At 50.2% G+C, this 20,233-nt stretch overlaps 8 protein-coding genes across 8 annotated transcripts; 3 read left to right on the forward strand and 5 right to left on the reverse strand.

Annotated features, from left to right (window-relative positions):
* Positions 1 to 1,520: 1,520 nt before the first annotated feature.
* Positions 1,521 to 3,171, forward strand: ASPWEDRAFT_175678 (MFS transporter; the record flags this gene model as incomplete). Its single annotated transcript, XM_040831398.1, has 4 exons — positions 1,521 to 1,941; positions 1,987 to 2,119; positions 2,166 to 2,583; positions 2,635 to 3,171. The coding sequence occupies 4 exons, from the start codon at positions 1,521 to 1,523 to the stop codon at positions 3,169 to 3,171; spliced, it is 1,509 nt and encodes a 502-aa protein (XP_040686077.1).
* Positions 3,172 to 3,828: 657 nt separating this feature from the next.
* ASPWEDRAFT_44512 (uncharacterized protein) lies at positions 3,829 to 4,625 on the reverse strand. The gene is made up of 2 exons (XM_040836279.1): positions 3,941 to 4,625; positions 3,829 to 3,888 (listed from the first exon to the last, which is right to left on the reverse strand). The coding sequence occupies exon 1, from the start codon at positions 4,447 to 4,449 to the stop codon at positions 4,027 to 4,029; it is 423 nt and encodes a 140-aa protein (XP_040686078.1). The 5' UTR covers positions 4,450 to 4,625; the 3' UTR covers positions 3,829 to 3,888; positions 3,941 to 4,026.
* Positions 4,626 to 5,412: 787 nt separating this feature from the next.
* On the reverse strand, positions 5,413 to 8,424 carry ASPWEDRAFT_54014 (DUF726 domain protein; the record flags this gene model as incomplete). The annotated part of the gene is made up of 3 exons (XM_040837994.1): positions 5,413 to 7,520; positions 7,851 to 8,345; positions 8,406 to 8,424. 3 exons carry the CDS (start codon positions 8,422 to 8,424, stop codon positions 5,413 to 5,415), a joined length of 2,622 nt encoding a protein of 873 aa, XP_040686079.1.
* Positions 8,425 to 8,619: 195 nt separating this feature from the next.
* On the forward strand, positions 8,620 to 10,105 carry sec17 (alpha-soluble NSF attachment protein SEC17). Its single transcript, XM_040836280.1, has 5 exons — positions 8,620 to 8,800; positions 8,887 to 9,010; positions 9,078 to 9,384; positions 9,449 to 9,623; positions 9,687 to 10,105. The coding sequence occupies exons 1-5, from the start codon at positions 8,768 to 8,770 to the stop codon at positions 9,924 to 9,926; spliced, it is 879 nt and encodes a 292-aa protein (XP_040686080.1). The 5' UTR covers positions 8,620 to 8,767; the 3' UTR covers positions 9,927 to 10,105.
* A 30-nt stretch (positions 10,106 to 10,135) lies between these two features.
* Positions 10,136 to 13,147, reverse strand: ASPWEDRAFT_44515 (small subunit rRNA maturation protein TSR1). Its single transcript, XM_040836281.1, has 3 exons — positions 12,837 to 13,147; positions 12,296 to 12,756; positions 10,136 to 12,233 (listed from the first exon to the last, which is right to left on the reverse strand). Exons 1-3 carry the CDS (start codon positions 12,943 to 12,945, stop codon positions 10,392 to 10,394), a joined length of 2,412 nt encoding a protein of 803 aa, XP_040686081.1. The 5' UTR covers positions 12,946 to 13,147; the 3' UTR covers positions 10,136 to 10,391.
* ASPWEDRAFT_662442 (WDR46/Utp7 family WD40 repeat domain-containing protein) lies at positions 13,076 to 15,266 on the forward strand. Its single transcript, XM_040838840.1, has 2 exons — positions 13,076 to 13,963; positions 14,021 to 15,266. Exons 1-2 carry the CDS (start codon positions 13,331 to 13,333, stop codon positions 14,993 to 14,995), a joined length of 1,608 nt encoding a protein of 535 aa, XP_040686082.1. The 5' UTR covers positions 13,076 to 13,330; the 3' UTR covers positions 14,996 to 15,266.
* A 106-nt stretch (positions 15,267 to 15,372) lies between these two features.
* On the reverse strand, positions 15,373 to 16,335 carry ASPWEDRAFT_117836 (urease accessory protein UreG; the record flags this gene model as incomplete). The annotated part of the gene is made up of 3 exons (XM_040828773.1): positions 15,373 to 15,913; positions 15,997 to 16,095; positions 16,154 to 16,335. 3 exons carry the CDS (start codon positions 16,333 to 16,335, stop codon positions 15,373 to 15,375), a joined length of 822 nt encoding a protein of 273 aa, XP_040686083.1.
* Positions 16,336 to 17,655: 1,320 nt separating this feature from the next.
* Positions 17,656 to 20,208, reverse strand: ASPWEDRAFT_117790 (LIM domain-binding protein; the record flags this gene model as incomplete). Its single annotated transcript, XM_040828769.1, has 5 exons — positions 17,656 to 18,177; positions 18,230 to 18,496; positions 18,553 to 18,828; positions 18,877 to 19,721; positions 19,893 to 20,208. 5 exons carry the CDS (start codon positions 20,206 to 20,208, stop codon positions 17,656 to 17,658), a joined length of 2,226 nt encoding a protein of 741 aa, XP_040686084.1.
* Between the last annotated feature and the right edge of the window lie 25 nt (positions 20,209 to 20,233).

The raw sequence follows: 20,233 nt of genomic DNA on the forward strand, positions 1-20,233 counted from the left end.
CTTTGGGGTCGTGAGATTTGAAATCTGATTTTCGTCTTCGACATGGAATATGAATCAAGGATCGCTACCGTCGCCGTGCATCCAGCCTCCTATCCAATCCGAAGCAATTCAATGACGACTTGAACCCAAAGCAATTAGTTGCATGTCTGTTTACATGCGCAGGCTTTACTGTCACGTTTGAGCGTCTGTAAACTGGACAATATGAAAACCTTGATCAGCAGAGCGTTGAGCGGGACTATTAATTACAATGCAATGCATTATCAGGATCAGCAGAAGAAGCTTTCTTGGATTCGCCATGGCTTGTGATCGTGCTATTTATACCGAGCTTGGCGATGTATGAAAGCACCATCGGGCCATACCAAGCCTCATCGCTGCGAAAATCGGAGATGCCAAGCTCTACGTCGGGCGACAATTTGATTGAATTGAAAATATTTCCGTTCTGGCTCTTTGCTCTCCAGACCATGACGCAGGTGAGACATTGGTCTGAGAGCTCAAATAAATAATGACTGATCAGTCAATTTCCGAGAACCACATTGATATCCATGAAATCGCTGAGATGCACTGGCCAATAGCCATGGATCAACCAGGGATTCAATGATCTAGGCCTGCTGGGAGTCAAGCCTAATGGATATACCCCGACAAATTCTCCTGCTCAACAGAATCCCTTGAAGCTGCAGCATGGAGTGCATCAACTCACCTGTGCAACATGAGTTGGAATTTCGAACGGATTCTATAGATGCAAGTACTTTCATTCTGGCTGCACCAGACTAAAATGCATCGGAAATGGCACTCTGATACACCTGTTGGCTCAGTTCATTCCTTTCAAACAAGCGCGTGCGACTTCTAGAAGGAGAAGAAACCAAGTCCACAGCCTCTTGGACTGGCTTTCTGTCTCCAGTCTCTAGACAGCATGAGACCTGGTCCAGTACCAGCCTTTATTTCTACAAGTCGCTGAGCGACCTGAAAATGGCCAACAGTGTAAATCCAAACAGTTCCGGGTGCAACTCTGCTAGTGAGAACACACGAGATGCACACGTCTCGGAGGAAAAGGCTGTTTTATCTTATTTCAAGACAGATGAATTGGGGGCTTGGGTATACTGACGCGGTTTGTGTGAGGTGCCAGGAATGCGATATCTAAGGCTGAAACGCTCCGAAGAGGGTTGGAACTTGGATTCAGTCAGCATGACTGACTACACTCTGTGTATTACTCTTGGAAGGATTTAAGGGTCTAATGCAATATTATTGTCGCACATGCGCATCGTTCAACTCACCAGTTACAGTCAGGTGCTGATTTATCTAGCCACTTCATATCTGAGCTGCATCTGGGTGGGCACTCAGCAAGATTACCGGTCAGCCTCACCATTGTGGAACAACACAGAGTGCCTTATCGCTTCGCTGGCGGACCATTATTCATCATGCAAGGATCTGGGCGCGTAGATTAAATCCAGCGGTCTTGATATATCCTCCGCGATCTTCTTCTTTTCTCTCAACAGTGTCAACACCAAATTACCGACGCAAACATGATCGGGCGAGATCCTCCCACACACGAAACTACACCGCTGTTATCTATTCATCAACACTCACAGACAACAACCCCACCATCAAGACATGGAGCAAATAAATACCTGGTTTTATTCATTATCGCATTCCTCGGTCTTGCAGCCGACTTGAACGCATATATAAGTGCAGCTCCCCAAACCGAAATCTTCGAAACCATCATCTGTCGCAATCTCTTCCCCGATTCCAATGACCTTTGCAAATCCGAGCCAGTTCAGTCTGAACTGGCCTTGGTCATCGGCTGGAAAGATACTTTTGATTTAGTCCCAGGTCTTCTTCTGTCTCTCCCTTACGGTGCGCTTGCAGATCGATACGGCCGCAAACCGGTCCTTCTCTTGGGGGTATTGGGCTACTTGCTAGCCGATGTTTGGGTAAAGATTGTTTGTAAGTTAGAAGTTCCTAATCATGCAACTTTCAGCTGATTGTAAGGCTACTATTCAAATGTACTCCCCCTGCGACTTATTTGGTTTTCTGGGCTTTGGAAATTCATTGGTGGAGGTGAAAGAGTGGTTGCTGCCACGGCTTTTGTGATGTTGTCAGACCTCTACTCAGCCACAGAAAGGTTACCATAAATCTATTCTACGATGAATGCTTGCTAACAATGCCAGAACCAACGCGCTTCTAAGTATGGTTGGGGCGACTATTCTGTCAGAAGTAGTCGGTTCACCGATCAGTGCGATTTTAATGCAGTACGGTCCATGGTTTCCGTATGCTATCGGACTAGGATTTGCGCTCTGCGGTGCTAGCAGTTCGTTGCTGCTGCCAGAAACCTTGAACGCGAATAAAGCTGCAATTTCCGAACCGGTCAGCGATGATGAGGGGACCTTAAATGTCTCTATGAAGAGATCGGTGATCGGGAAAGCCGTCCAAAAGATCAAGAAATTCATAAGCTCGGCTGACTTCATTTGGAAAAGCTCACCTGTCACGCTATGTCTGTTCGCGTTGCTCGTCAGCACCATCAGCAAACAGTCTTCCAATTTGCTCATCCAGTACGCATCCAAGAAATTTGATTGGAGCATCCCAAAGGTCAGTTATGTCTGCCCCATTTTATCCTTGCTGGCCAACTGATTCTCCCAGGCGGGTCTTTTGATTTCAATCCGTGGCTGTGTCACCCTAGGAAGCTTTTTCGTCCTCATGCCTCTTCTATCCTACTTCGTGGCCGTAAATATGTCCCATCAAAGACCATCACAATGGAAGGACCTTGTCCTGTCCCAGGGCACCAGTGCACTCTCGGTTATTGGATATGTGATTATGGCTGCTGGTGCTGTACCGGCAGTGCTGATTACTGGACTCTCGGTCTCCTCGCTGGGTTCTACCTCGGCCGTCACTTTCCGCAGTGTAGCCACCGCATTGGTGACCCCAGAGCACTTTGGGACTCTGCATGCAGCTGCTGGAATCTCAGAATGTGTTGGAGGGCTCGTTGCCGGGCCCTTGTTGGCGTACAGCTATAGTTTCGGGCTGCATATGGGCGGGGCCTGGCTCGGTCTGCCATTTTTGGTTGCTGCTTTTGTTTATGGACTGGCTCTGGTGGCAATTTCTTGTGTTCGATTACCAGAGGAGTCGACTGACGATGGGGACTCTATGTTGTATATGGATCCTGCGGACTCCATATGAATAGTTATGGTTGCTTTGGACTTTTGATATGTGGACACGACTTGAATGAATTCTTCCTAGAATTCCTATCCAGCAGGGGCACTGTCTTGATTATAGAGTACTTTGATTGATGTGGTTCAGCGAGAGCAAACCCCTTATAGACGCCTTGGACCATGTGAGAATGTTGCCAGTTCGATCTTTCCAAAGATCTCCCACCGGATGCTACCACAGCCATATAGCCAGGGAAGGGAAGCTTCCCCAGTACAGCAAGTATTTGGCTCAGGGCTATCATCGAGCGTTGCTAGACCAGAAATACGTTCCAAAATGCAAGTCACCTTGCCCAGGCGTTGGATGCTGGCGATCTTGAGACAGACGATGATTGATTTAAAGGACTACTCATCCATACAACAGACAGCGAGCCATGATAACAATGCCACAGCAACCCTCCTTCTCAGATACTCTGTCCTCAGGTCTCTAAAGTTCATCGATATTTCCATGCAGCCATGCAAATACCGTCTGGATGGTCTCCATTCTGCGATTCTTCGATTTCCTTCATGTTGGTTCCCAATCCACGTTCCTATCTATCATTGAGCTGTAAATTGGCCAATTCAATCGTCCTGGTTCTCCAAGAATCTGGCCAGGACTTCGACGACCCTGGCCTCCCAGCGCTCTTGTTTCTGGACTTCTTGGGTCAAGTTCTCCAGACAGGATGTCGGCCTGGAGGGCATTTAACTCCTACTAGGCTCTGGTCAGCCAGTCATGTCTGTATACCGAGGATATGTAGACTTACTGCCTCTCGAGCCAAAGGCCGAGCCCCCTTCACCCGTTATATCTGGTTTGTATTGTGCTTGGAAATACAGTCACTCTTCCAGTTAATTACAGATTGTCACCAATTCCGTCCGGTATTTCACCAGGATATTTCCCCTCGATCCAACCAATATCGAAGTCATTTTGCTCAAGAAGTTCCTTATCCTTGACTCGTCCCTCAGCAATCATCTGTTCACCTGGGTCGTCGGCGCAGGCGAATGACACAACCAGCACAGGTTCCCGCCAAAACATCACGCGCAACATCAGAATTTGGCGCATTGGCGCAGGAGCAGGCACAGCGGACACGGAGGGGCAATAGGAGGGAAAACGACGACTACCTCTAACAGTGCCAAACCGGGTTAGCCCACGCTGTTTTGCATACTCCTTGAGTCGCTTCTGGACTTCAGATTGAAGCTTTTGAATCATAGGAAGTACGTCCTTGTCGATATGACATGGTATATCAACCACTTTGTGCAGAGGAAGGATGATCATTTGTTTCCCAAACCATTTGCCGTCAGTCGTTCGCCGCATATATCCCAGGCTGTAGCTTTCTTGCCCGTGTAACGCTGGGTCCCTTCCTTCGTTGTACCACCCTCACGAGGATTCTGAGAGTCCAATGACATCTTGGCTTGTGCTAGCATGTTACTGTCCCCGAATGTGATCCGGCACGATCTCCATTTCGTGCAATCGTCATGCAAATATTTCGGACAGTCCCTGCCCTGGGCCGTGTCGAGTCTGTATAAGTTAGTCAATTCATCATAGAAAGACAGGCCTTTTTTACTCACCATGATGGTCGCCTTTAAGAAGATAGCACTAACCAGAGAACTGTCTTCAGCTACATTAATGGCGATTGAAAGACAGTCGACCCTGCAACTCTCTGGCTGGTCTCCCAGTCATGGTATTCATTGTCACGCTCATTGCGATGGTAGGTTTTGCAGGGGCCACCCTTTATATCGCGAAGCGAAAGGCACTCTCGCTGGATGTCGTCGACCTTCCTCCCCAGTATGTATGTATTCCAAAGTGTTCTGGAATAGTTATCTAGAGTTGGCACCATGATGGATGCCTAGCTTCTTGACAGTAGCAGCAGTATATAAGCCGATGTATACACTTGAAGATGATCCATTAAATTGGAAATGGTGGAAAAGAGTATATATAAGAAGGTTGATGGGCTACGTTGGAAATGGGAGATGCAGTATTTATATCTTCATATCCCAGGCTGCATTCATTGCAGAGATAAGACGCTTTCACTATCGTAGGCAACATGCATATGTATGTTTGCATATCCAAAGAGATTTGATTGAATGATTCATTGATTGTCGATAGATCGAATGCAAATATTCATTGACGCCTGTTTGATGCCAAGCGGGCATAGCCCAGTTCGAACAAAACATATAAGAGGCATTAGATAGAAGAAAGAAAAGAAGCCCATGCAGAATCAATCATAAACACCATCATCTAAGTCCCAGGGTAAACAGGTGGTGGAGTGGGACGTTTCCTATGCAACCTCAACTTTTCCGCCGCGCGAGGAAGAAGACGCTCCTGGGTCCTCTCATCCACTTGTTTCTGGAGCTTTTCATGTTCATCAAGGCCCTTGCCATTTTCCAAATCCTCGCGCGCTGCCTTGTCATGATCAACTCCTGCCTCGCGCTCGTTTTGAATCCGCTCTTCCTCCCGTTTCCGATCCAGGGCTTCCAGAGCAGCCTCCTGCCGAGTCATTTCCTGAGAATCAATGCTTTCCAAACCAACTTCGTTGAGAATTCTTCCAATCAAGTGCTGGTAGCGCAAGTGTCCACTGATCATCTCACTCATGTCGAGGTTCTCAACCCCCGGTAGACCCTCCACGGCCTGTAGTCCGGCGACACCTAGCTGGAGACTGCTGGTTCGATACAACAAAGCAAGCACTGAATCATTCGACGAGAAAACATTGACAACTCGTCCACTCACAACGCTGCGCATGCGGCGCCAATGCTCGGTGTTCGATGGTGTCGGTGATCCCATGAAAATCGCAGATTCCACCAGACCGTATGCGCGTCTCTTGGCCAGGCTCTGAAGGCAAGAGAAAATGACTCGAGACCCCAAGGAATATCCAACCAAAGTCACAGATCGCTCTCCTTGTACCTTGTTGATTAACGCATCAGCGAGGACCTCTCCAGCCTTATCAGCTCGTGCTTTAGCTACACTGAAAGGATTATCGGCGACGCTAGCGACTTTGAGAATACCGAGAGGAAGGACAACAGCGCTCATGAGCTGTGCAAACATGGTTCTCGCCAGAGTAGAGCTTGCAACTGACCATGCAGCACTGGTCACCAAGGCATTGATGGCATTACCCAGGTTCAATAATGACACCAATTCCCAGCGAAGGCCAAATACCTCAGAGTCGGCGCCAATGACACGCCATGGAATGACAAAGTTCTCTTCTTCAGTTATCCAACCACTGATACCGATAGTCACTCGTAGCCGGTGGTCTTCACGAGCAGCTTCTCTCTCATCCTCCGACCTGTTCCGAGAACCACGGATAGGGATAAATGCAAAGTCTTCCACTTCGCGAGCGTACTTGTGCATCATCTTTCCGGTCATGCGGCCACCGTAGGCTCCAAAAAGACCCCCAACAATAACACCACTACCAGCAAGGGCTCCTAGGTATCCTGCAGCTGCCGTGGCACCAAGTCCAAGGCCTCCCATAACAGTTCCGAGCCCCGCCGCAACCAATGGCGCAGCAAGTCCACCTGTGAGCCCGATGATAGCAGCACCAGCTACGGAAGCTATTCCGACCTTCCATTTTTTACTCGAGTCGCTCTTTTTGACTTGGTCCTTTGCTTCCGGATTCGATGAGAGCTGGAGGGCCGTATCAAGCAACCCCCGCGCAACTTTGACCTCATCATCATTCAGGATGTTTATGTCCAATTTCAAACTAGACACAACATACATCATAAGAACTCGGGAATACGCATTGTAATGTTCGAGACTCAGCAGTAGCAGCAGTAGTGAATGTAGAATAAGAAGTTTGGTGGCTTTAGGGAGTTGAACAAGAGCGGTTTCCACGGGTGGATATATTTCATGTAATTTTTTTAAGGAGTTCTCGTCCTCATTCAAGGGCAACTCCTTTGATTCGAGTTCAGCCTGGATGGTGCCATTCTGCTGACCCTCGTTTTCGCCATCTCTATTAACAACCTCGCCGATCCGGAGAAGGACAGTATCTCTCCAGTCATCGAAGCATGAAAGTGTACTGGCTGCAGCTTTTTCGTATTGGGCCTTTGAGGCCGTTTCCTGTGGCTTCTGGTTGTCCGCTGGAGCTGGAGCTGGAGCTGTTTCTTTTGGGGTATCTGTAGGTGGAGATGAGAGACTAGCAGCTCCGCCATCTTTCTCCGGCGCTGGTTGGTCAGTTGGGGGATTGTCGTTCTTCTCAGCTGCCGTGCTTTGGAAATTCTGCACAATTGAATCCCGCATATGTTGGGTGATCTCAGCAACGAGCACCGTCAGGTCTCCGCGTTGAGACCGGTCCATGATCGTGGTCAGATCTTGTCCATGGTCGTTTGGCGGCGGATCGGGCGCATCGGATGGCCCTGGGCCAAACATGCGGTCCCGTTGCTCTTTTAGAGACTTAAACATGGATGAGCGAGAAATTGACACCTGTACAATATGGATAATGGAGAAGAAAGGGCCAGATATCAGGCGTCGATGGAGTGTTGGTAGAATGTTTACTGAGTCAAGGGAAAAGACAAGGCTCTGAGCAGGGGTGATGAGGTCATTGGATGACTCAGCCGCCCAGAAATCTAGGCGGTCATATTATTGATATCACAAGCTGGCCAGGGAGAATTGGAGACGATACAAGCATTAACGGGACTTGATTTGGCTCGAAGAATGGGGGCATTGCTTGGATGTGGATCAATTGCCCGTCTCGACGACGAAGAATTTCCCCTTGGTCTTGGATGTGTGTCCAAGAGCATTGCCATCCCATGCAGTCCCATCCGGACGGTCATTTTTCTGTGTTTGGATACGCTGTATCCTCTTATTGCGCCCGACAACCCTTTCCTTAGACATGGCCTCCTGAAGTTGTTCTAATCCAATTGTGCTCTCTTTCACTCCCTCCGGTGTCTCATCCCGTATGCTTCGAAGAGGCTCAACGCCCGTAACATCGACACGCTGGATTTCTTTCACAAAGTGGATTTGGGACTCGAGGGTCCTGATCATTGAGGATTCTTCTTCTTTACTCTTAGGCTGCGGTAGGGCTGACAGACGAAGAAGATGGTGAAGCTGTTTCGAGGTGACTGACGGCGAGGAAGCTTTTGCCGCTTCGTCGGGGAGCAAAGCTCTGACGGACCAACTTGGTTTCGCGAGGATGGATTCTATATCCACATTTTCGGATTTGGAGGAAGAGTAAGATCGAACTGGGCTGGCATTGAATTGTCGCAAGTTTCCAAGATATACCGACCTGGAGAGTCGCGAACCGGTGCGTAGCCAAACCATTGTGACTTGTGTCGTAGATTAGGGTATATCGACAGGCAAGTAAAATAAGACAATAATATCGGATTCAAGAGCAAGATACAACAGAAATAGCAACCTGTTTCGAGAGAAAGAGACAATGATGACACTGTCGACTGTCGGGCGGGTTTTTCTCTGCGCGGAAGACGCAGCGGTGCTTTACCGCCCTGGAATGCGGGCTTCTCTTTAGCAGAGCATCAGAACCATTTGGCCACTAACTCACTGCCAGCTATCCCAGCACACCACATTTCTCCTTGTTTTCTCTATAGACACCTGGATCTGAGTGGCATTTTTCATATATCATCTGTTTCGACGTCCTTCCTTCAATATGGCCCAAGACCCCCGTGTTCTGCTGCAGAAAGTCAGTCATGCACCTCCCCCACTCTGCCTATCCAACTACAAACATGACGATATGACGATCGCTGACCTTCCATCCGCTCATTTTAGGCAGATAAAGCTCTTCAAGGCGCCTCCAGTGGCTTCAGTTTCTTCGGTGGACGAACAGAAAAATTTGAAAATGCAGCAGACTTGTATTCCCAGGCTGCGAATGCTTTTCGAGTGCAGAAGCTGAGTAGGCGCAGCACCCCCCACTGCAGTTTTCATGGCCAAGTTTGGTTGACATTTATTTCGGAGCTTAGACAAGGAAGCCGGTTTGGCATTTGAGAAATCCGCTTCGATTCAGAGCCAGAATCTTAATGAACCTGATGATGCCGCCAATACGTTGACCGAGGCTTTCAAGGTCTATCGCAAATCTGACCCGGAGGATGCTGCCCGAGTTCTTGACAGTGCTATCCAACATTACGTATTAAAGGGAAACTTGCGCCGAGCCGCCACACAGCAGCAACACTTGGCAGAGGTATATGAGGTGGAACTGGGTGATATGAAGAAGGCTCTTGCCGCGTACGAAAAGGCCGCCGAGTGGTTTGAGGGTGACAATGCTGAAGCGTATGACCCATCTTTCATTTCGTATTGGCCTATACTCGTACTAATCGTTATCGGCATCAAACAGAATTGCCAACAAGCATTATCTCAAGGTGGCTGACTTGGCTGCCCTTGAAGCCGATTACTACAAGGCCATCGAGGTTTACGAGCGGGTCGGACGGTCGTCTATCAACAATAACCTAATGAAGTGGTCTGTCAAAGACTATTTCTTGAAAGCTGGTATCTGCCATCTTGCTACAAATGTATGCACACCACGATGAAGAGACCTTTGCTCCATTCGTAACTAACTCTGCTTTCTCTTTCAGGATCTGGTGGGAGCTAACCGCGCCCTTGAGAGCTACGGCGATGTCGATCCTACTTTCGCTTCTACTAGGGAATGCCAGCTGCTTACGGACCTGCTTCAGACTATCGAACAGGGTGACCAAGAAGCATTTGCCGACAGGCTCTTCCAGTATGACCAGCTCAGCAAGTTGGACAAGTGGAAGACCACTATCCTACTGCGGGTCAAGAACAATATCGAGGAGGAAGGAGAAGACTTCTCGTAGATTCCATGAGCATTTGTTTTGTTTTGTTTTCCTCCTCGAATGAAGAAGAGATGATGATGTCACTTGTTTTTTGGACTAGCCGAGAGTTATGTTACATGTTACGTTGCCATTATGATTATCCCAACTATATCATGCGTTGCTTGACAACCAGCTGCTGAGTTGAATGGATCCGGTCGTTTTGTTCATAGTTTTCTTTTGCTGATGATTAGATCTTACCGAGGTCAAATATATAACAGAATTTGTCCTAAGAGAGTAGAAAATCGTAACTCATTAAACCTAGCCTAGTACTTTGTGTCTATGTATATAATCTCGAAATGCTTTTTGAAATATCATCAAGAGAGCCATATGAATTCGTCAATTCATCAAAGTGACTCTGTGGTATCATATCATCCTCCAAACCTTATGCCAAATAAAGTACCCCCTGTATATTCACAAAGAAGCAAAGATACCTCATCATCTCCCAACTTAAGCGGAAACATCTTCCAAAGCCCGAGATTTCCTGGGGAAGACTCTCTTGTACAGACTGAGTCCAATCGAGTCCTGCGGGTTGATCTTGGCATCGAAGGTAGCCTTGAAGTACCCGTGAGTACCGAGACTCTCCTTGATGAATCCGCTGCGGCCTCTCCTGGTCCACAGCTGGATGGCCTTGAACCAGTTGATGTCCTCGGCATTGAAGAACATGTACCGGACGGTAACGACCTTCTTGTGGATCTTGTACGGGTGACCGGTGAGAATGGCACGCTTGGCAACGACACGCGCCTGGTCGGGGGCAACGACGGTGCCTGTTCCAATGAGCTCGAGGTTGTCGGTCTGTGGTTGGTTCTCGTCGTCGTCTGCGAGCACTTCGGGGTCCTTGGTGGGCATGTTCTTGAAAACAAGGACCGGGACGGCGCCCCATGTGAGAGGGCCGATCCAGCTTGCGATGGCGCTGCGGCCGGGGTGCAGGTATCGGTCGTATTTGTGCACGTTGTTGGGGGTGTTGCCTCCGTCGGAGAAGATGGGGTTGACAATCAGGCGGCGTGGTCCGCATTGGACAACGAGCTCTTCCTTGGCCTTGAGGGGCTCCTCGATGTCGGAGTTCAACACCATGTTGACGTTGACCACGGTGTGCTTGTGTTCATGGCGAAGCAGGGAGAAGAGCGACGCGGGCTGGGGACGGTTGCGGAGGGCAGATGGCACCGCGCGGAGGTGAACGTTCACACGGGTTCCGGGAGTGACACCGCCAACGAGAGCTTCGTTGATGGTTCTGTTCTTGGAACCCTTGTAATCGGAGAATTGGAGCAGTCGGCGCCAATCTTCCGGTTCGTGGGGGCGATCTTCCGATGTCTCCCAGGTGCTGAGCTTGAAGTTCTTCAATCCTCTGAATCGTGCCAATCGCTCTCGTGCGAGGACGTTGGGATGGAGCTCGATTTCGTCAGGGAACTCCAGATCTTCGTTGGCTTCCTTTGCTTCGGTCTTTCGGCTAGCCCGGTATTCCTCCAGTTGCTGGGCCTCATCATCTGGTGACTGATCGACGAACATCTCGGACTGGGGGTACTCAGTAGCTCCAGCTTCAGTCATGGCATCGGTCTTGTCGGCAAAGAATCCATCTTCAGGTGCTCCTGTAGTGTCCATCTGCATTTCCTCCTCGTCATCGTCCTCCATATCAGAGCCGGAGTATGAAACATCATCCAAGAACCAGGCGGATTGGTACTCTGATGTTCCCTTGGGAAGCTTCTTAGGCTTGGCTGGGATGTGGGCGTCATCGTCCGAGAAGTAGTGGTGATCATCCAAAAGGACACCCTTTCGTTCGGTCTCGGGCTCAATGTCGGATCCCATATCATCATCCATTTCGATTTCTTCCGGTGCCACAATAGCCATATCATCACGATCCGCAGTGGGCGCGTCCAAAACCTGGGGGCCTTCGCTGTCATCAACGTTCATGGCATCGTCGCGCTTGGGTCGTGCACTGGCCAGCGGGGCAGCTGTGATCGAGTCGATTTGGAAATCACCCCAGCCGGGGATGTGAGTGATACGGTCCGCCTTGAGACCCTTGCCACGAACGACACCAGTCACAACCACATCGTCCACCACGTCCGATGCGGCCTCTGGCCACTGGACATTTTCAATGAGCATCCAGCTCCGCTCATCACGCCAGCGGATTCCCTTGGGGGTTGCGGTGCAAATAGATCGGATGGCATTGGAGCATTCCTGTCTCGAATCCGCGGAAAGGACCTTGTCGATTGATGGGAAGAAATGGTTCATGAACGACTTCAGCGAGGAGACCACTTGCAGGCGTTTCTTGGGCGGGTTGATTTTCTCGAGACCCTAGTACAGTTCCAGTCAGCAAAGCCAAGGACCAGTCTTCACGGGGGAGAGCATAAGCATACCTGAACCACAGCAATAACGTTGGAGATACCCTGGCTCTCAATCGACCGCAACAGGAGCTGTCCCTGTTCCTCAACCTCCACCTCGGCGGACAGAACCAACACCACGAAATCGGCCATGCGGGACACATCCAGGGCGTTCATCAAGTCGAATTTCGCCGGCATATACTGCACACTCTGTCGGAATCTGTCCACGCGCACGCGGGTAAGGTTGTCGGAAGAAACATCGCTGGAAACGTCCACACTCTCGTTCAATGAGCGGATGACCGAAGAAACATCGATATCGACGGAAAGCGGCACAACTGCGACATGACGGGGCGCACCATTTTGTCCGGCGAAAACGCTGAGGGCCTGGGCCTTCTCCTGGTGCTTGACTTGTTGCTTCTGGCGAGCCTGGTTTCTGCGATCGAGTTTCGACTTGAGCTGCTGGTGAGGGGTCTTGCGAGTACCCCGCTCGACCTTGCCTGTGGAAAAAAAAACTATCAGTATTTTTTTTCCCCTCTTCTTGGCCACTCAACGCCAAAATAATAATTCTGCTTCATACCCTTATCCTTATCCTTCAGCGCACTCTTGGAGGCATGCTTGGTCTTGTACGGCTTGTGGGTTTGCTTGGTCGTCGACCGGTGGTGATGCGCAGTCTGGGTGGGCGCCATATTGGCACCGCTAGACCCTTTGAATCGAAAAGGAAGAGAGTCCAGTTTTGCAGTAGAATAATCACAGGTAGAAGAAAACGACAGCAATCCAACGCAAGACCAAGCCGTCAGCAAAGAGCGATAGTAATTCTCAAGAGCGGGTCTGGTCTCTCTCGCTGTTAAGGAAAAGAGAAAAAAAAATTAAGCTGTGGTGGACAAGCGAGCGTGAAATCTTGGCATGAATTTTCCTGCGAGACCCGCAAAAAGCTCGACTCGATCGAACCCGACAAACATCTTCTCCGAGCCAGCTTTTCTGCTGTTTTCTTTTTCTTTTCTGGTCGGCTGGGCTGATTTGTTTCTTATTTGATTTATTCCTTCTCTCTTTTACTGCCACCAATCCCTACAGATGGCTGAAAAAGCCCCGAAAATGGCGGTCGCGCGGACCGACGACCGCGAGGAAAAGAAAAGACTTGCAGAGGCGCAAAAGACCTACGGACGTGGCAAGGCAATCCATACAAAGAGCGTTAGAGACAAGAAACTGCGAAGCAACCTCAAGGCTGTTGAGGAAAAGAACAAGGCTGCTGCGCTGAAGGCTAAGGATGCGGAGATTCTGCTTGAACATGATGCCGGATTCCTCGAGCCCGAAGGAGAGTTGGAAAAGACATACAAGGTCCGCCAGGATGAGATCAAAGACAGTGTTGGAATCGAAACGGCCAAGAAGGGATTCGAGCTGAGGCTGGAGGATGCAGGACCATACCGGGCAGACTACACGAGAAACGGTCGCGATTTGCTGCTGGCCGGGCGAAAAGGGCATGTTGCGACAATGGACTGGCGAGCAGGAAAATTGGGCTGTGAACTTCAGCTGGGCGAGACTGTCCGCGATGCTCGCTGGTTGCACAATAACCAGTACTTTGCTGTTGCCCAGAAGAAACATGCCTATATCTACGATCAAGCCGGTGTTGAACTGCACTGTCTGAACAAGATTATCGAACCACTCTTCCTCGATTTCCTCCCATACCATTTCCTTCTTACCAGCGCTGTGAGTAGATCTCATTGACACTAATTCGCCAAATTTCTAACATATATTCTTCTATAGCAAATGAGCGGTCACCTCAAGTATATCGATACATCGACCGGTCAACTGGTTGCGGAGCTGCCAACCCGACAAGGCGCCCCGACATCGCTCTGCCAGAACCCTTACAACGCTATCATGCATGTCGGACACCAGAACGGAACAGTGACCTTGTGGTCTCCCAACTCTCAGACGGCCCTTGTGAAAGCCCTCGTCCACCGAGGCCCAGTGCGCTCGATGGCGATTGATAGACAAGGACGGTACATGGTCTCCACCGGTCAGGACCAGAAGATGAACGTGTGGGACATCCGCATGTTCCGGGAAGTACACTCGTACTCCTGCTACCAACCAGGCTCCTCAGTTTCAATCAGTGACCGTGGCCTGACAGCCGTCGGCTGGGGTACCCAGGTTAGCGTCTGGCGGGGTCTGTTTGACGCGGCAGTCGCCGACCAAGGAAAGGTCCAAAGCCCGTACATGTCATGGGGCGGAGATGGCCAGCGCATTGAGAACATGAAGTGGTGCCCTTACGAAGATTTGCTGGGAGTCACGCACGACAAGGGCTTCGCGAGCATCATTGTCCCGGGAGCCGGAGAGCCCAACTTCGACGCACTCGAGGCCAACCCGTACGAGAACACCAAGCAGCGCCAGGAAGCCGAAGTCCAGTCCTTGCTCACCAAGCTGCAACCGGGCATGATCTCCTTGGACCCCACCTTCATCGGTCAACTGGACACAATCAGCGACAAGAAGAACAGAGAGGCACGCGATCTCGACCGCAGACCCGAGGACCCGATGGCGAAGCTCAAGAACCGCGGCCGTGGACGCAACAGCGCACTCCGCAAGTACCTTCGCAAGAAGGGCCGTGGGAACGTCATCGACGAGAAGCGCGTCAAGGCGGAGCTGTTGCGCAAAGAACACGCAGCTCGCGCAAAGGACAAGCTTCAGCACCGGAAAGAGGAGTTGGGACCTGCACTCGGCAGATTTGCCAAGAAGGACTTCTGATTATGTGTGTCGTTGCTCTCCTTGTTATCAGTCGTCGATACAGTATTTGCTTCGTTTATTGCTTCTTTCTCTCTTACTCTTTTTCCCTTAGTGGGTCGAGAAGGGAGGGTAGAGCATTCGGATACCCAATTAATCAGAGAGAGGTAGATGCTCTCTCAGTCTGTCATTATTAAGATCTCTGCATTTCAAGGCGTTGGATCAGGCCAGGGATAGGACAAAAGTGATATTGTTGCAAGAGTCAGAATCTGTACATTCATCCCTATAAATATAAAAAATCCCAAATATATCATCCAAAGTACGCAGTAAGAGAAAATTATTTTGACTTTCAAGTATATATACCGTAAGCTACCATTTCCATAATCATCCATCATAATAATCTACTCATCAACGCTTCCAGATCCCCTCTGGGCTCCGTTCTTCCAACGCTCCAAGCTCAACTCATAAGCACCGCTGGCCTTCCAGGCACTCAGAATGAGGTTAACAATGTGATCCATTCCCTTACCATGCTTCACCACCGCGAAGACAGTCGGGCCGCCCTCTCTCATCTTGGCCGCATCGCGCTCCATAACCTGCAAATCGGCACCAACAATCTCGGCCAAATCGATCTTGTTGACAACCAGCAGGTCCGAGCCGGTGATACCCGGTCCACCCTTTCGGGGCACCTTGTCACCTCCAGCGACATCGATAACGTAGATGATGAAATCGGCCAACTCACGTGAGTAGTTGGCGGCGAGGTTGTCACCACCCGACTCGATGAGGAGGAGGTCGGTCTGGAATTGCTTCTGCAGGGATTGCAGAGCGAGCAGGTTGGCGCTGATATCCTCACGGACGGCAGCATGAGGGCAACCACCTGTTTCGATGGCGCGGATTCGGCTGGAAGGCAGGGCCTTGTTGCGAGTGAGGAACTCGGCGTCTTCTCTGTATGGCAGCAAGATTCGGCGGTTAGCAGAAACTCCATGGCGAGAAAAGAAACGAAGAAGGAATGATAAGATAAGCCTTACCTTGTGAAAATATCATTGGTGACAGCCGCAATGTTGTACTCATCTCTCAGGCGGCGAGACAACGCCAGCATCAGAGCTGTCTTTCCAGATCCAACCGGTCTGTCAACGATTACAGTCAGCTGGTCAATCCCTACAAAGCTAAATCTGATGTTAATACCCTCCGATTCCAATGGTAAAGGCACGGTCTTTCCAGTCACGGCCTTCGATCAAAGGCATCTCCCGCTGCAAGTACGAGCCAGGTCCATCGAGGATCTCGTGGGAGTGGCCATGGCCTCCAAAGGGGTCTTCCTGGTCGTGGGAGTGGGAAACTCCGTTGTCATGAGAGTGGGAATGAGACATTTTGATGAGGGTGATATACGATTGTGATATTCCCAATCGACAAAGATGGTGGTTGTGTGGAGGAGTGGAATCCTAGGTAGGTCGGAAGTGGGCGGAGGGGTAAATGAACTATCGGCGGCCGATAAGAGTGGGGGAGGAAGAATGCCGCTGACAGGGAGTCTGCCGGCGGAGATCGCCGACTGGGCGGAAATACATATAGCGCGAGGGGAATGAGGGGAATAGCTTCAAAGCACGAATATGACTATTCTGTTTACTGGGATTGGGCCTGACCTTCATGGATCAGCTGCCATCATCCACTTGGCCAGTGGAGCCCCGAATTAGATTTGTTACGTACATACCCTTGGGGTAGATTGAGGCTTGTAGATCGTGGGGATCATGATCTCTTGATATTAACGGTCCGGCCTTTTACTGTATCTTTTTTATTTACCTGCAGAGCTCAGATGGGTGATCATGGTCGTGGCGATCATGATAGAACCAAGAACAGTGGCTACGAGCATAGAATGCCCGGTAGTTGACCACCCTCCCATACAGCAAGAGCAACACGGTAAGAACTCGCTCAAGCAAAGAAACACCAGATCAGGAATGAAAATGCCATACATTGCAGAATGGGGAATAATAAACAATTATGATCCCCTCCACGGGATTCAGTCATAGTGGCGATACGAAACCACTCTTCCCCGTTGGAACTCAAGACATACATGAAGTAGTAAAGAAAAAGAGAAACCAGAGAATTATTTCCAGACAAAGAAAGAAAAGCCCAACGCCAAACACATCAGTCGCCAATTGTAAAACAACACGGATATCAAGAGCAGCGGACCAGCATCGTAGAGGCGAACCGGAAACGCTGTTGGGAATCGAGCTCGATGACCAGAGAGATCAATTAACCCGGACAGGTGGAACGTAAAGCCATAAGACATGCACTCCGAGGATAAGGCATAATAGTTCCGAACAGACCAGTCGGAGGAAATGGTGATGAAGGAGATAAATTACACGGGGCTGGGCCCGGCCTGTGCCACGGACAAACGCTCAATTTGTCACAAATACCCCTTGAGATATCGTGGAATAGCCGCGGAAAGGCAGTACCGGCCAATCTTCATCAGACATATGCTGCGTTGTGGAATCGAAGACGAACAATGAATAAAAGCAGACCTTCCGATATGTGCAGCGAGAACGGCAAACCCTCCCAGATATGAAATAAGAAAAAAAAAAAAGTGAAAAGCCTCGCACAGGTATCCTGGTACGCCAATTCCCCGCCTCTTGAGACTGAAAAAAAAGAGATAATAGCTCAAAGCAAACCAAATAATCAAGGAATTTCTAATATTAAGAGGTTCCCTTTTGTCTCTTACCACCTACTCGGGGGCTGGCCTTCACCTTGGCGGCCCCTTGAGCGGCAGCTCCATTGACATCAGGGGTGTCATCATTCTCTATTTTGACGGTACTTGCTCGTCGACGTTTTGTGCTCACGTTTGGGCTAGCGCTTGCACTGGTCTGGACCACATTAGGCTGCACTTGACCTTGTGGCATCATACCTGGTGGAGCGGATAGGTGACTCTGTGCTGGGCTAGGGTGAGCTGAACCACCAAGGTGGGGCGAGCCCTGTGCACCTGGGAGACCTAAATGTGCCATGGCAGGGGATGCGAACTGAGACGGCCCATTCATACCAGGTCCACGTGGATTTTGGCCTTGAAGTGCTGGATTCATGGGTCCCGGCATGAATCCCAGGTTCGGATTCTGATTCTGTAGCGTGTTGACTAGGCTCCGTAGTGCTTCAGGTGGAGACAATTGGGGGTTTTGCTGAGAGAATTGAAACAGCATTTGCATTTGCGAGATGGTCTCGGCCACCTATAAGAGCAGGTTAGTATAAAATAGAACCGGAGACACTCGGGAAACTTACTTCTAAGAAACTCATCACCGCGGTAGGAACACCGTTTGCTGTTACCATAGACTCGGGCAATGTGAAAGCAGGCTGCTGGGCCTGTTTCGCTTGGGCACGTTTACCGGCCCCCTTGGTCACCTTGGGACTCGGTTTCTGCTCAGACTGCTCCAATGCTTGCAGCTGGCTCCTTGGAAGGTATTCAGTATGGTTCATGACAACAATGTCAAGCATTTCAATCTTGTTGTTCACGTCAAAATGTGCCCTCATGGTCCCGTTGGTGAAAAGCTGCATTTCGTTAGATCATTTGTACACATAACTAATCCACGAAGAAGCAAACCAACCTGGGAGTCATTTGTAAACCAATAGATGAACGAAGTCTTCGCACTCTCCACAATGTGGCCACCGTTTGGCGAATCCCTTTCTCGGGCACCCTCCACAACCATTTGAATGTTACGGATTCCGCTGGTGAACTGAGTCAAATAGTAGCGTGCTAGAGCGGGGGTCGAGATTTCGAATTGCTTGGAGCCGGCTTGGGGGTTGTATACACCTTGTCGCAAGACACCACCTGGGGAATAGAACCTATCGACGAATGACTGCCAGTACAAGATATCCTGAGCCTCGCCTCGACTCTGTCACATATCAGTATTATATCATGTGTTTTAAACGGCAGAATAACGTACGGTAAAGTTACTCAAATGCTCAGAAAATGCATTGAGACATAAGATTGCCGCACCCTTCATATTCATTCGCTGCTGCATCATCATAGCGGCGTTGTTTTGCTGCTGTTGCGCTTTCAACTGAGCCTCCTGGGCAGTCATTGGTGGCTGAGGCTGCTGGCCCTGTTGCTGGCCCTGCTGGCCCTGTTGCTGTGGTGGTTGCGCTTGTGGTTGCGGCTGTTGAGCTTGTGGCTGTGGCCCTGAAGGCTGGGATTGTGGTAGCTGTTGTGGGGGTGGATTCGGAGTGGGCTGTGGTTGAGGAGCTACACCTTGCTGCGGCGGAGGTTGCGAGGAGGGCGGCTGTGGCGGATTCGACTGCGGTGTACTGCTTCCCTGATGTGGCGGCGGACCAGGTTGAGGTTGAGGAGTCACACTCTGGGCTTCGTGTATACTCTGAGGTTGTGCAGACGCACGCTGCTGCGGCGTGTGTTGACCTGGTTGCCCAGCATTGCTTGCCTGTTGTTGGGCCTGCTGCACCTGATGCGCCTGTGCTTGATGTTGGGCCTGCAGAGCAAAAAGCTGTTGCTGTTGCTGGATATTCTGCGGTTGTCCATGAGGCATCTGTTGGAGGTGCATTTGAAGATTGACCGGTCGCATCGGATTATTCGCTTGCATGGCAGCCATTTGAGCCGCACTGATATTTGGTGTACCATTGGGTAATGACACCGGGAGTCCTCCATGCTGCTGCTGCTGCTGCTGTTGTTGTTGCTGTTGCTGCTGCTGTTGGAACATCATTCGCTGTCTGAGGAGTTGTTGGTGTTGGTGTTGTTGCAGTAACTGTGGGTTATTGGCAACTAAACAAGAGGTCAAGTCAGTAAGACAAACTTGCTATAAGAAATGATTCACACAAAGTAGAGGCTCAATTCTGATACACTGTCGAAGAGAACAAAGAAACGCCGATCCAACCGGGATAGCAGGAACAACAGGAACATGAGACAAACTAAAAGAAGGAACAATGAACTTACACTGCTGGGCAAACTGCGGTTGCTGAAAGAGATGCGCTTGCGCAGGACCCAAGTGGGAAAGAGCGTGAGCATTCGGGACAGGACCTCCAGGCCCAGTCGTTCCAGCACCAGGAGGCATCCCACCCATCATCGGGCCAGCCTGACTGACTTGAGGCCCTCCCGGCGCCGACACACCAGGGTGCACCTGCTGCATCATCCCAGCACCGGGATGTGCAGCATTTGGATGCTGAGCGGCGGCAGCCAGAGGGTGCCCCGGAGGCAGGCCAGGATGTTGCGGGATGCCTTGATGGGCAGGGAACGATTGCGCCATCATCATCGCTGAGCAACGAAGTCACCGAGAA

Source organism: Aspergillus wentii, assembly GCF_001890725.1.
Source record: "Aspergillus wentii DTO 134E9 unplaced genomic scaffold ASPWEscaffold_7, whole genome shotgun sequence".
Classification (NCBI taxonomy): Eukaryota; Fungi; Ascomycota; class Eurotiomycetes; order Eurotiales; family Aspergillaceae; genus Aspergillus; species Aspergillus wentii.